The 13,406-nt window shown below is 33.2% G+C and overlaps 3 protein-coding genes across 4 annotated transcripts; 1 reads left to right on the top strand and 2 right to left on the bottom strand.

Moving 5' to 3' along the window:
* Positions 1-1,692: 1,692 nt before the first annotated feature.
* Positions 1,693-6,481, bottom strand: LOC106153971 (ARL14 effector protein). 2 transcript variants are annotated; one of them, XM_087000092.1, is made up of 5 exons: positions 6,313-6,453; positions 5,784-5,867; positions 4,163-4,384; positions 3,490-3,611; positions 1,693-3,018 (listed from the first exon to the last, which is right to left on the bottom strand). In XM_087000092.1, exons 2-5 carry the CDS (start codon positions 5,844-5,846, stop codon positions 2,790-2,792), a joined length of 636 nt encoding a protein of 211 aa, XP_086856218.1. In that variant the 5' UTR covers positions 5,847-5,867; positions 6,313-6,453; the 3' UTR covers positions 1,693-2,789. The 2 variants fall into 2 exon arrangements, with proteins under 2 accessions (XP_086856218.1, XP_013383588.2); XM_013528134.3 differs by lacking the exon at positions 5,784-5,867 and having other exon boundaries at positions 6,313-6,481.
* LOC106153966 (cytosolic iron-sulfur assembly component 2A) lies at positions 6,482-9,687 on the top strand. Its single transcript, XM_013528127.3, has 5 exons — positions 6,482-6,672; positions 7,386-7,553; positions 8,038-8,087; positions 8,421-8,466; positions 8,699-9,687. Exons 1-5 carry the CDS (start codon positions 6,588-6,590, stop codon positions 8,797-8,799), a joined length of 450 nt encoding a protein of 149 aa, XP_013383581.1. The 5' UTR covers positions 6,482-6,587; the 3' UTR covers positions 8,800-9,687.
* Positions 9,688-9,800: 113 nt separating this feature from the next.
* On the bottom strand, positions 9,801-12,306 carry LOC106153967 (uncharacterized). Its single transcript, XM_013528129.2, has 6 exons — positions 12,178-12,306; positions 11,712-11,736; positions 11,368-11,466; positions 11,029-11,073; positions 10,308-10,382; positions 9,801-9,961 (listed from the first exon to the last, which is right to left on the bottom strand). The coding sequence occupies exons 1-6, from the start codon at positions 12,214-12,216 to the stop codon at positions 9,864-9,866; spliced, it is 381 nt and encodes a 126-aa protein (XP_013383583.2). The 5' UTR covers positions 12,217-12,306; the 3' UTR covers positions 9,801-9,863.
* Between the last annotated feature and the right edge of the window lie 1,100 nt (positions 12,307-13,406).

Raw genomic sequence — 13,406 nt, 5'->3', positions numbered from 1 at the left:
GAATGATATCGCCTTTACTTCGTCAATGAGCGCAAGGACTTATCAGACATCATGCATGATGGGTCCAAGATCAGGGCGAATTTTGCCCAAAACTGCTGTTCTGTTGGTGTGGCGATTTTTTCTCTTATTTACGAGCCTATCTGAAATATGATTATTTTAATTAAAACAGTTTATTACAGTCAGCACGTTTGACGTCATTATCAAAATGATACTTTTTACCTTTCATGTCAACAGGATGGAATTACCTAATCCCTGTTCGTAACAAGAGACAGGCAATTAGCAGAAACATTAGAAGCTTTGTAAAAATGGCCTTGACCATTGATTTTGAAAAGGAAGATTCATTTACCAAGAGTAGACAAACACTTCACCGTTATATAACAATGTGAGGCAAAATTACGTAGGTATGATGATTACAATTTGCAATGGAGATGTTTTTTTGGATTCCAAGAAATCTGAGATGTTGATGACGCACAAGAAATACAGTTGACGCATACGAGTTGTTTCAGCGCAAAAATAAATAAATAAATAAATTCCTAATTCCGTATTTTATCATACACCTGATTCACGTTAATGTTACAGTTAAATATTAACTTAATTTTCAAATACAAATTTATCTTTTAAGCTGTGTGACATATTGTACATGTGTATTTAATGTATTTATTAATATTTTGATTTTATATCTATTTCATCTCTTTTCTAATTTAAACAATCAGTGATATGTATTAATGGACTAAAGACAGATATATTCAAAGCCAAAGAATTCCCTGATACACAACTATTTGTACCTTGAATTTCAATTTCATATTATGAATATTAAAAGCTTTGCATCACCAATGTGCATCACCCAGATATAAAAATCACATAACATTAACTTTTATTTATTAACTGTCAGTATATCCAAAATGCAGTGAAAAGATAATATTTTCCCCAAAATATATTTATCATATAGGCTTACTATTGACAGGTGAGACATTAGCAGTGCTATTCTCAAAATTGATGGAAATATATAGAGATTTTTACATAAATTATAAAAGCAGTGTTGTCTGGAGAAGGTTGAAAAATATATTCTTATGTTTTAAATGCTTAAACCCTTTTCTGATGCGGTCATCAATTCTTTAAATATCTATATTGTGTTGGGCATGTCCATGTATTTGTTGTGACAGCTTGCTGAGAAAGACAGACTTACATTTGCAGTATGAAATTCATGATTGATAAATACATCTGTGCATGTGACATATATGATACCATGTACTAGTTGTCCAGAACATGATTTAAAATTGTAAGAAAAAAGTATGAAGAAAGGACTTGCTGGTGTTGACCAGGTCTCATGGGCCACTTAAGGTGGAAAACCGATGAGAAAAAAATTGGATTTTTGATGTAAATAAAAAGAAATGCCAACATAACAATCATACTGGAATAGTAAATGAAATATGGTGTAATAAAGTCCATTTTTTAAATAATAAAATGAAAGTTGCATGAAAAATATGTAATATTTGGTTTTTCTTCACTAAATAAGAGATGAATAACAAAGTACTAAATTTAGTAAAAATCCAGTATAGCTATCAGCATAATGCTTTGCTTCACCATCCAAAAATTCCTAATTGTAAGCAAAAATTTAATATGGTTTATTCCATTCCTTCAACTGGATATAAAAGGAAAACTGAATGAAAAAACAAACAAACAAGCAAACACTCTGGTTTAGTAAACACCCAGTTTATTAAATAATCCCCAATGTTCTGTGACACCATCCAGGAAATTCCAAATTTTAAGGTAAAAACTCTAACAAAGTAGAAGTCTGTACAACCCAAGAGCAATCCAGGTGAAAAACAACTTACTTCCAAGAACCTGGAGAAATGCCATCAAAACATGATAAGTGAGATGAATGGCAAGATTACAGTCATCACTCATTTCTTTCTACAGAAAAAAAAAAACAGATAATCAATTGTTCTTCTTACTGATAGCCTTTCTTAAAGTATTCCTTGTTTGAATGAGAAAACATATCACCAGATTTGTCCTATTCAGATATTTATCAACAGTTCAATATCAATTTCAATAGGTCATGGCTTCTTCATACTTAATGATAGCACGGGTTATAAACAATCACTACTCTAATTATTAAATAATCACCTGTTGGCAGATTTATTTCCTTGCTGATTAGAAAAATAATACTTCATTTGTGACTGTTTTGGCAACCAAGTCCTCCCTAGATACAAACTTAACAATCATTCTTAACAAGAACAACATTTTGATTTGATTCTTTTTTTTTTTTTTTCATATTTGGCAACATTCTGGTGAATAAGAATAACAACAACCAATTTTAATTTGGAAATACACATACATAATGTGCAAGCAATGTTAGAACCAAGAGAACAAGTAATTGAATCCTTAATTTCCATTCTATTCTGATCTGGTAATCTCATACTGAAACCAAATTGAATGCAAACAGAACTGAGAGAATTCATTAAAATGAAGATCCTTGCTGTCCCTACAAAAATATGACTGTCACTTCTCTTCTCCATAATCTTACCTATCTCACTCTTTTATTATTACTCTGAATCTTGGTTGCATTGGTTGTTTCACCATGTTATCCATGGCAGAGGTAAACCAAGAAGGAAATAAAAACTATTCTCACTGGAATCTGAATATATATTAACAACCTTTCCTTCTGCTCATCTTAAACTTAAACCCAATTCCTGTTTTGATGACCTCTTTCCTTCTGTTCATCTTGAAGCTAAAAACCAACTGCAGTTCTGTCAGATGTGACAGTTCATAAAACATTGCAGTAGTCATCAAGTAGGAAATCCTTGCTGGAATCGGAATGCAAGTCCGGCTCCTTCGATCTCCACCTGTTCATACACCCACTTTCTGTTACATCTGCAGTCTGCCCCACATTTCTCCGAGCCACACTTGGCACACGGGAAGTGACAGCCTGGACACTCTACGTCAAGACAGTCACACAGGTCACTGCTGTCATCTATGTAACGACCCGTGTCATCATACAACTGGTTCTTCTTAAAGCTAAAACAAACAGGTGTATAGGTTCTCTGTATTTTTGTAATTAAGATGTTGCCAAAAAACTTTTCCTCCTTTGACACCCAAAACAGTTTCATATTCTAATGTTTGTCTATGGCCAGCTTAATATTTGAGAGAGAGAGAGAGAGAGAGAGAGAGAGAGAGAGAGAGAGAGGGGAAGCACCAAGTAATTTCTCCTAAAGGCTAGCATATAAATATTGTGACTAACATTATAAAGAGAAAGTGCAAATTATGTTCAACAGAGATTTAAAACACTTTTTGAGGTATTATATTTTCTAACAAGCAAAAAAGTGACAGCTTCCAACATAACAACTTATCTAAAAATGATATTATTGTTTAGTAATTAACCAAATCATAAAAAAGAACACGATTTTGAAAAATCAAGTCATTTGTAGCTATGACATATCAAATTGTTCTAGTTGTTACCCTGCCTTAAATGTGTCAGTTGTTACATACTTATCTCTGTATATTCTTCGGTTCATCTTCCTCATTTCTCTAGCACTTTTTTCTGGATCAAAATCCTCCATGAATTTACCAGGATTCACAAACGCCAGCATTCTTAGATGCTTCACTTTGTCCTGAATAGAATAATACCAATGATCCATGTTTATGATCCATGTTTATGAGCTATATATCTAAACACAAAAAACTGTTTGTTTATTCCATGTCAGAAAATGTTAACTTTTGACAGCCCTTTTGCAATCACTTGACTTAAAAAATTGATGATCATAGGCTCTTTGTTACTTTGTATTAACATTAAAAAACCTCATCAAGGGATTAGGACACTGAAATTTTTAAAAAATACGATTGAAAACATCCATGCATCTGCACAATTACTCTACTAAGTTGTAAACTCAGGATGTATACCCAATACAAAGCCCTTTTTTTTTTTGTTCACTCTAGCTCCATGACTGTTAGCGTATAAGGATGCCCCATTATTGGAGAACAGCTATTAATTTCAACATGTTATGAAAAAAAAATTATATAATGTTTTTGACATAAAAGCAAAAAAAAAAGTGATATCCCTTGAATAAATCAATAATAAAAAAAATTAATAATAATAATAATAATAATAATAATAATAATAATAATAATAATAATAATAATAATAATAATAATAATAACTTACTCCATCTTCACCATCTACCACCATGGGGGAATGTCTGTCCTTTTCACGCTTTCTACAGCAGGCCACATGGCACTCTGTACATATCAAACTCTGTCTGCTTGAGATTTCTGTGTTTTCTTTCCCTGGAAACAACTGCCTTATTTCTCTCCAGTACTCTGCAGTGATCACCCTTCTGTTCTCATCGGCAACTTTACCACACACGGCACACAAATTGCTGCTGTCCTACGTAAAAAACTTAAAGATTAGCTTCAATTTGATTTTATGAGTGAAAAAGTGATTGTAAAATTACACAGTTAACTTTTTATATTTAATACAAAACCAAGGGATGGGAAGGAATGGTCATGCAGTGCTAATTACCCGGGACAATTTTTTTATTTCCGGTATGGTGATGTTTCTGGGCTGAGGGATATCTAAAGCACTCCCTTAGGTAGTGCCTACAAGATTTAAAAGATGGCGATTACTTTGATGATATTCTCACGGAAGATGATGTTACAAAGTGCAACAGTAAAGTAGATAAAGAGGCTGGATACATTGAGTTTTCATCCTCAGAATCTGTGGAAAAGTCAACAACAGAGAGTGATATTAACCATGATCTCTCACGCATGATTCGGTTTAATGAGGCCATGTGGGAATGGTACAGTTTTTATTTAACGGGTATTATTCATCACTACTATAATCAGTTGAATTATAAATAGAAGAAACCTAAATAATAAACAGAAGGACCGTACCTTATCTTTTTATCAGATTTCATTTACTCAAGTGACTTCAAATTTGTCCAAATAAGGGCAAAAATGAAATACTAGTACCCTTTTTAAGGAATACACTGAGATCACAACTGTGCTCATATGAAAGCTTCAAAATATTTTATAAGATTGGCAAAAAATTACATTTTAACTATGCACTTCTGCAGTATGTGACTACTATCTACTACATAGTACTGTAATATTTATATATGATCAGTCAGAAATAATACAAGTACTACAAAGTACCATCATATATGATCAGTCAGAAATAATACAAGTACTACAAAGTACCATCAAAAACCAATTATATAAGAAAGCTCTCAATTTTTATTCAAATAATATTAAAATTACTGATTACACATGGAGCTATATGGCAAAAAATGTGATGAAATATGTAAAGAATTTTCCTCTGGAAAAGGCAATTTTCTACTACTCAAGAATCATTGCTTGACATTGCTTAACTAGCTATGCAGGATATGTGGATAAAGAAAAATGCAAAAAGTTTCGAATGTGTAACTTAAACAATCATACCTAAAAACTTGGAGAGAGGTAGTGAATTTTGCACTTTGCATTGTTATATGTTACAATGTATATTTGATCAGCACGCTTTTAAGTACATAAGAAAAACACTACACTAAGCAAAGCAAACAAATATGTGTTCACTTTACATATACTCTTGTATACAGCATTTCTGGAAGTGGTTGTAATTATAGTAAAACAGCTACTTAAGTCCATAATTATGCAAAATTATGCACTCCATTACAAATAATCACAAAGTAAATAGATAAACATGCAATTTCTAAAAATTAATGTAGATTTTGTAGCTGTACTCATGGTACTATTTCAGAGTTCATATAAATGCATATAAATATACAAACTCGTTCACTCTTCCTTTTTTTCCAAGCAAATTTGCGTATACGCCCAATCCTAGATCTACCCATGTTATTTCAGTTCTTTTTGCTCTGAAAAAATTAAGCAAATCAGAACTGAATGAGATGTACCCCAGGATATTAAGTACTTGGCTTGAAGATGATCTAATATCTGTTAGTTTTTTAATAAGATTTTCATCGCTTATTTTTTGTTCTAGAACTTAAAAGCTACATTGATTTTATGACTTAATTTATGGGATATATATATATATATATATATATATATATATATATATATATATATATATATATATATATATATATATATATATAATTAAATTAGTTTATTTTTTTTTTATTAAATTAGTTTAAAATAATTTTGATCGTTTTTTAAGTTATGGTAGACTAAAATGAAATTCTAATGTCGTTTTCTGTGGTTTTTAGGTTCATTAACCAGGTTTTCATTAACCAATCAAGGTGACATCCACGCGTGGATTGATGCATCAAGTTTCTCATTTTCAATATTACATCAACCCACCAGTGTATTGGCGTCAAAACCTCCTGCTGTTGAAGATCCGGACTCCGACTGACGAGATGCAGAAATGCTTGAGAGGTTGGAGTTTTCACCTGTCGATTGATCAGGTAAAAGACTCATTCTGCTCTTGTCTGCGTCTACTCTTTACAGTTTGGAGATTTGAAAATGACAACACACCATATAATACCTTCAAACAAAGAAGAGCGATTTCGAAGGTATCCTACAGAGTCACTTCTACAGTAATTACTTTGATTTTTTATCAATTAAAATGTAGGACGATGTCTAGTGCTTTGATTGATGTTAGTGGTGCGGAAAAGGGTATAGAAGCATTGGATTTGGTTGGACTGGCTGAAGATGTGTACGGTAAGGCTATCACCTTATCAGGGTGAAAATTACAAAAAAAAAAAAAAGATTAAAATGATCGTATCATTATCAAGGTTCATCAGTTGCATGTTACATGTTTGACATTGCCGCAGTGAATCTAATAATGTATCATTCCATATGCCGCAGACAAATGCCAAACAAGATATTTACTGGTTTTACTGAGTAGTTAACGAAGTTAACGACTAATAATGGTTTACAAGTAAGCTACGCCACAGTGAATGCACAAATTGCTGATGATTGTAACTTATCTTTGTGCTGCATGTAGTTTATACAGCATATTATAACCTTCTAAGCTATTGATTCCCATGCTTTTCTTTTAAAATTTGATAGAGTAACTTTGATCAATGTCTCTGTCATTCACATGAATTACAAAGGAAATTAGATTAATGATATTTATAAGTTTTTACAAAAAAAAAAAAAAAAACTTCAATCCTCATCAAATATCTAATGGGAATTCTCTTTCATTGGTGAACATAAAAAAATTGGTACAAACAAATAAAAAAGTAACATATGGATTTTCAAAAACATCCAAAATTAAACTGAATTTAGAAAACCAACATCAAAAATCAAAATTCTTGTATGTGTTTAAGGTTCGGGCATATTGCACATATGCTGTTACTAGGGCAGGACAAAAGGTACTTCTGTTTTTAGACTGTAGGAAAATAATTAGTAACTAATTATTGCATTTACAGATATCATCAAAGACATTCATGATCCTGAGAAACCAGAGACCTTGGAAGAGTTAAATGTTGTATCAGAGGAGGGAATCACAGTGGAGCCATTTCATAACAATGAGACTTACCTGATAAGAATTCAGTTTACTCCAACTGTGCCTCAGTGCTCCCTTGCAACACTTATAGGTATACATGTACCTTGAGGGCAACACATGCTAAAGAGTGTTATTGGTCATATCCTGCAGTTGTAATACAGTTTTGTAGATTATTTGCCCATTTGATTAAATTTCAGTGTTTTTTCTTTTTATGTAGGCATTTTAATTTTTAACTATATAATTGTGTGTGTGGGTGTGTATGTCATTTACCAACCGTTCTTCAGTTTGAAGATGGCTGTCAATCTTCTTTCAAGTTTTTGACCATATCATTGAAAAATGTAACTTGTTTGACTACCAGTTGATGTGATTCAGTATTCATGTTAAACAAAATGCCATCTCATTCAAAATTTTCCTTCATTAAACTTTTTATTCATACAGTTTTTACTATTCCTAAGTAAGTGAATAAACAACAGATTACCTATCAAATGTCAGTATATATATTAACCTATATAAAAAAACTGCACTGCTGTCCTTATAGTGTAAATTGAAATTACTTACACAAATTTTGATTTCAGGACTTTGCATCAGAGTAAAACTTGAGAGGTCACTGCCATATAAACATAAGGTATTTTAATATTTTAAATGTCAGTTTTAGAAACTAATTTCTAATGGCTAATAGATTTTTTGTTTGTTTGTTTAGTGCAACAAAACTCAGTTGCTATGTGTCCAAACTTTCAAGGTTCTGTAACTGATAGCAGTGCTAGATGATAAACATTTTTAAGCAGTTTAATTTTAACTTCTTGTTTTGATTTTTTATACATGGAGGTGTACTGTAATAAGATAAATCCCATACCAGATTGTTTAAACGTCAATCTGCAATTTGGCAAGATCAGTGATATTTTTTTAGATTTTTACCACCATTATTATTTTTTTATAATTATTAATATCATTATTACAGTTGGACATAGTAATAACTGAAGGCTCTCATTCCACAAGAGAAGACAGTAAGTCCTAACTTTCTTCGCTTGTTTTTCGCAGAAGATAAATTTAAGATATTTAGAAAACTTCTCTTTATTGAATACATTTATGCTATGCTGTGCAGTGTTTGATATAGTACCTTTATTCAAGCTTTGGTCTTGTAATTGGTACATATATTGTGTCAGTGACTGATGCCAGAATACAGCAGATTGTGTTAGATGTGACATTTTTGATGCCATTGATTGTGCTCTCTTCCAGCAATGAAGCAGATTAATGACAAGGAGAGAGTAGCAGCAGCGATGGAGAACCCAAACTTGAAAGAGCTAGTTGAACAGTGCATCAAGGATTCAGATTATTAGCCTTATCCATTGCTTTGACATTGCCATAAACAGTGACTGTATGTGTATGTTTTATGATACCCACTATTTTGTGTTTGTGTGCATGAGAGAGGAGAGAGAGAGAGAATACTGAAGTAAGAGAAAGAGAGATTGTTAATTATGATATTTCACTGAAGATGAGTGATTTTTAGTTTGCATTGTGTCACCTTTCATGAACAATATACTGAACTCCTCCAATTTTGTCCAGCAGTGGTATAATGTTAATAACAGAACACTGTTTCATTGGACCAAGTATGATGAAAGTATGGTGAATTATAGTATCTTGTGCAATTTTTAATAGAAAGTTTTAACTTGTTGGCTTTGCCTGCCTGTAATTGATTTTTCACCAAGAAATTGTTAATTTTGATAAGCATATTATGTTTTTGGTGTTTTGACTACAAAGGTATATCAAGGTTGTGAAGGGCAAACAGTAATGCATGATATGGTTGCATATTGTATCCACTGATTTTATTTTAAAATCATGAAGCTAAGTTTAGTATATTGAGGTAATGTTTTCAAAGAACTATTGAAAATTATCTGTTTAAATGTAGAGGTGGGAACATTATGCCTGTATAATAACTCTCTCTACCAGAGTCTAGCTGAGTGATAATGTCAATTCTGGGCAAAAATTCCAACTGGTCACAGTACAAAAATGTGCACAGAGGTACCCAAAGGAATTGTCTGTAAATATCTAGTGCAAAATCAATCTGTAGCCCAGGTTCTTTAGATTAATTTAAAATGGGAACTTAAAGTTTAACCTTAATGCGTATGCTGGGGCTAACTTTACGTCAAGATATTTACACAAAAGAAAATCTTAGCAGTTAGTTTATGACAAAAGTTCAACATACTCATTAAAAATAAGATAACATATTTTTGTTTGAACTCTTTATTGTTTGAACTCTTAATTGTTCTGTCAATTTTGAAAAAAAAACATGAATTGCAAACTACAAAAAAAAAAACAATTTATTGTCAAAGAAAAGTTTCGGTTTGTAAAAAATTCAGTGGGAGGCATCCCACTAGATAGGAGAAGGTGTTCAGGAGGGTCACTATGGGTATGCAGGTCCAAGACCAGCATTGGTGTCTCTGGATTCCTGGCTTTCCTCCATCAACTCCCTCTGCAGCTCTCTTGGATCCATGGTAAGACCTGTAACATCAAGATTTTCAATGTTCACAACAGCGTGTGTTTGAGTGTGCTCACACACTGTGTGTGTGTGTGTGTGTGTGTGTGTGTGCGTGCAACATGAACATCTTATTTTTCACCACAGCTACACAGGTATATAAGAAAAATTAGGTTACGTGTTTTGCCTTAAATCCGAATTATGGGGAAGCAACTCGTATCATCTTCATTATAAATCGTAGTTATTTTTTCTTTATTTAAATTAGTGTATTCGTTATTACTTTCAAGATTAATCATGCAAGTGCAATGCAGAAACTCGTGTATAATGACTCGTTTATGTTTTATTTCTTTTCTTTGTATGAGCGACACTGACCAAGTTTCTTCATTGCTGCCATTTCCATTCTCAGCTCCATTGCTTCGTTTTCTTCGACCTCTTTTCCTCCTTCATCTGTAAGATAATTCCACTGGAAATGTTTCAATTTTTCTTCGCAATTCTGATGTAAATTGGTCATCACCGCAGTTTTAAAAACATATATACAGTATACCAGTACCTTAGTACATATAACGAACTGAATCGCAAAGCCCCGATCACGTCTAGTAACAAAAATGTTGTAGGACTTCGCAAAAACGATTGATCTGTCATATATGCGAGGCCTGTTGTATTTCAATTATCAGTTTAACTGTTAACAGGACATTGAACCACGTCATTTGGTGAAATATCTCTCATTTATTGTAATTTAGCAACAAGGAAATGCCAGTCATATTTCTCTTGCTTGGCACCAGGAAAACTGTTTGTGCAACTCGATAAGCAACGTTTGTGAGACCAACAGTATAGTTTGAAAATTAGATATCAGTGACTTTTAAAGGCCTAATGTTAAACGCAATAAAAACGGGATATAGAATTTCACTCTATTTTCCTCCGTGAAAAAAAGACGGGAAAATAAAAAGATTTAATTTGCCATTTCCACTTGGCGTCACAAAGGAGTTTATCACAAAATGATTCCGTTTTTTTTTTTTTTTTTTTTTTTTTTTTTGGGGGGGGGTATTATTTTTCCAAACGTTTCCATCTTCAGTTCGAAACTATTAAGACTTACCTTTGAGTTCAGACATTTCGTTATCGGTCTCTGTGTCGTTGCGTCCTAGAAGGGTACACGAGGATAAACAATTCAAAGTCCAAATAGACGTCACAGAAATAATTTCACAATTTAAACATCAGAAAGCTGTCGTAACTATAAAGAAATCATTCTACCCAAGAAAGCCCCGTATTAAATATTTCACCAGCTTTTACATGTAATAGTGTCAGTTCGTCTTTCAACATGTTGCTGAGGTTATGTATCAGATGTGTACAGTGCTATACTGCATTGATCGCATGTACCGCCTTTGTTCTTGTACAGAGGGCCAAGAAAGACAACAGATATTACAGTTAAACTTACCGTTCACCCTCTCGTTCTCTGGTTCGTATGAGGTCTGCGGTCCGCCAGCGTTACCTGTGGTGTCCACTCGCGATGGAACAATGCGGAGTTGCTGACGAACTGGAATATAGAAGATGTTTTCAGGCATCCTCCCCCAAATTTTCATCTAAAATTTTTATGAATGATGACCAACATCTCATTTCTGTCTGAAGAAAATTTGGTTTATTTAATGATTATTGAGTAGATTGCTTATCCTGGATCTGTCCTTATTCATTGGTTTTACATGTCTTGTATTTTTGGCAAGTGTAACGCTGTTGCATAAAATAAAAATGGATAATATAAGAATATAATCTTAGTCAACATACCGTACTGGGCGCTTCCCAACGCCACCTAAAATATAATGATTTAACAGCCATTTAGTATCATATTCTTTGAGCATTTTAATTGCAGTTATTGATTAAAAAGTTATTCTACCTTTTCACTAAAAGTTGAACATCAAAGATTTTTTTTTTTGGGGGGGGGGGGATATTACCAGATTTCCAAACTTTCCAAAAGAGTGGTAGGTCTTACTTTTGGATGACCGTAACAGGACCCATGAATGTGCAACTACACGTGTAATAAATAAAGAAAAATAATAATCAAACTTTAATTTCTAGGAAATAGAACTAGCAAATATCGCAAAACTTCTATTCTTTGCATTGTTACATACTACTTCGCTACACTATCAAAATTGTATGGAATCTCATCTACAGTGATTGAAAAAAAACTTTTTTCCCAAATGTGACCTACAATTAATATCAAATATAAAACACAAGTAAACCGCATACGTACCATGAGAAAGACCGAGCAAAGTAGGATTATCCCCTTCATAGTAGTTTTTGCAGCTGCCAACTTAGATGCGTCTCTTCCAGATATGTGCCAACGAGTGAAATGCACGGTGGCTTTACGCAGTGCTTAATATACCCGGCTTGCATGTTGAGCCCCACAACTCATGACTTAGACAATGTCATTCCCTTAACGCGTGGAGTAACAGTTAATCTGTCATTACGATGGCCCATATGTTTCCAAATTGTTAGTGCTAGGTGCTCTATTGTTGCCCAGTTATGAATTTGTCATAATTTTCTTTTGAAGTTATTGCATCAAAGAAAACATTTCATATATACATTTGCTTAAATGCGTAAAACATAATGAGTGCCGTTTTAAGTGTTCGTTTTTTATAGAAAAAGCTTTATTTAATTAAAAACATTACTAGAAAAGCACTCAGAGAGCGCAGACCTCCGCCAAGGCAGCGAAGTCCCCATCCAATGCCGTTTCACCCCTAAATTTTCATTCTATAATGATTAGTTTTTTATTTTTGATTATTGATTATTGATCCGGATCACCACCAAAAAAGTAATCATCTGTTCCTTGGCCCACCTCTGACATTTTCTGAAAATTTCATCAAAATCGGTCCATAACTTTTTGAGTTAGGCCTATGTTTATGACAGACAGACAAACAAACAAACAAACAGGGGTGAAAACATAATTTCCTTGAGGGAGGTAATAATAGATTTGCCCCAGTGTTCACGTGAAGAGTTTTGATTTCGGTAGAAAGAGTTTTGGTATAATTTTTCTACATTTCGTAGATGCATTTGCAGTACTGTACCAAGGTAGAATGTTTATGAGAGTCGTTTTGAAAAACAACAAGTTCGTTTTAGCAGGCTAAAAAGGTTTGTTGTTGTCTCTTCTATCTTCTAAACTTAACAAAGACGTGGTGAGGAATTATCATGCACGGTCACTACTGCAGTTCAACAATTCTTGCAGACAACTGCATGGTTTTCTACCATATTGTAGCACTGTGTCGGTAGGTACATACTCAATAGCAATAAAGACCAAAAAATGAAATAAACCACTCGAGCGAGGGCTAGCAAAGATAGTTCACACCTTGAATTGACCTGGCGTAACCTCCCGCATGTTTACGTCGTATTTCTCAAGGGAGTTGATACTTTTTTTTCACTCTCTTCTCTTTTGGGAAAAATTTTTTTTCTTTTTTTGGGAAGACAAATAATGTTTTCACCAAC

This window comes from Lingula anatina, chromosome 1, assembly GCF_051362555.1.
Source record: "Lingula anatina isolate TDL-2025a chromosome 1, LinAna3.0, whole genome shotgun sequence".
In the NCBI taxonomy this organism is placed as follows: Eukaryota; Metazoa; Brachiopoda; class Lingulata; order Lingulida; family Lingulidae; genus Lingula; species Lingula anatina.
The sequence above is the reverse complement of the archived record's forward strand: the minus strand, read 5'-3'. Positions and strand labels throughout refer to the sequence as shown.

What these genes read in the sequence shown, in the direction of transcription:
- LOC106153971 (XM_013528134.3), bottom strand. Translation starts at nt 6,429, where the DNA reads ATGAGTCTTTTACCTGATCAATCGACAGGTGAAAACTCCAACCTCTCA. An exon ending in TGGTAGATGGTGAAGATGGA is followed by an intron (nt 3,612 to 4,162) that starts GTAAGTTATTAT and finishes TATTCTATTCAG; the next exon opens with GACAAAGTGAAGCATCTAAG. An exon ending in CGAAGAATATACAGAGATAA is followed by an intron (nt 3,019 to 3,489) that starts GTATGTAACAAC and finishes TGTTTGTTTTAG; the next exon opens with CTTTAAGAAGAACCAGTTGT.
- LOC106153966 (XM_013528127.3), top strand. Translation starts at nt 6,588, where the DNA reads ATGTCTAGTGCTTTGATTGATGTTAGTGGTGCGGAAAAGGGTATAGAA. An exon ending in ACTGGCTGAAGATGTGTACG is followed by an intron (nt 6,673 to 7,385) that starts GTAAGGCTATCA and finishes TTGCATTTACAG; the next exon opens with ATATCATCAAAGACATTCAT. An exon ending in CACTGCCATATAAACATAAG is followed by an intron (nt 8,088 to 8,420) that starts GTATTTTAATAT and finishes TCATTATTACAG; the next exon opens with TTGGACATAGTAATAACTGA.
- LOC106153967 (XM_013528129.2), bottom strand. Translation starts at nt 12,216, where the DNA reads ATGAAGGGGATAATCCTACTTTGCTCGGTCTTTCTCATG. An exon ending in CGAAATGTCTGAACTCAAAG is followed by an intron (nt 10,383 to 11,028) that starts GTAAGTCTTAAT and finishes ATTATCTTACAG; the next exon opens with ATGAAGGAGGAAAAGAGGTC. An exon ending in GGCAGCAATGAAGAAACTTG is followed by an intron (nt 9,962 to 10,307) that starts GTCAGTGTCGCT and finishes TTGATGTTACAG; the next exon opens with GTCTTACCATGGATCCAAGA.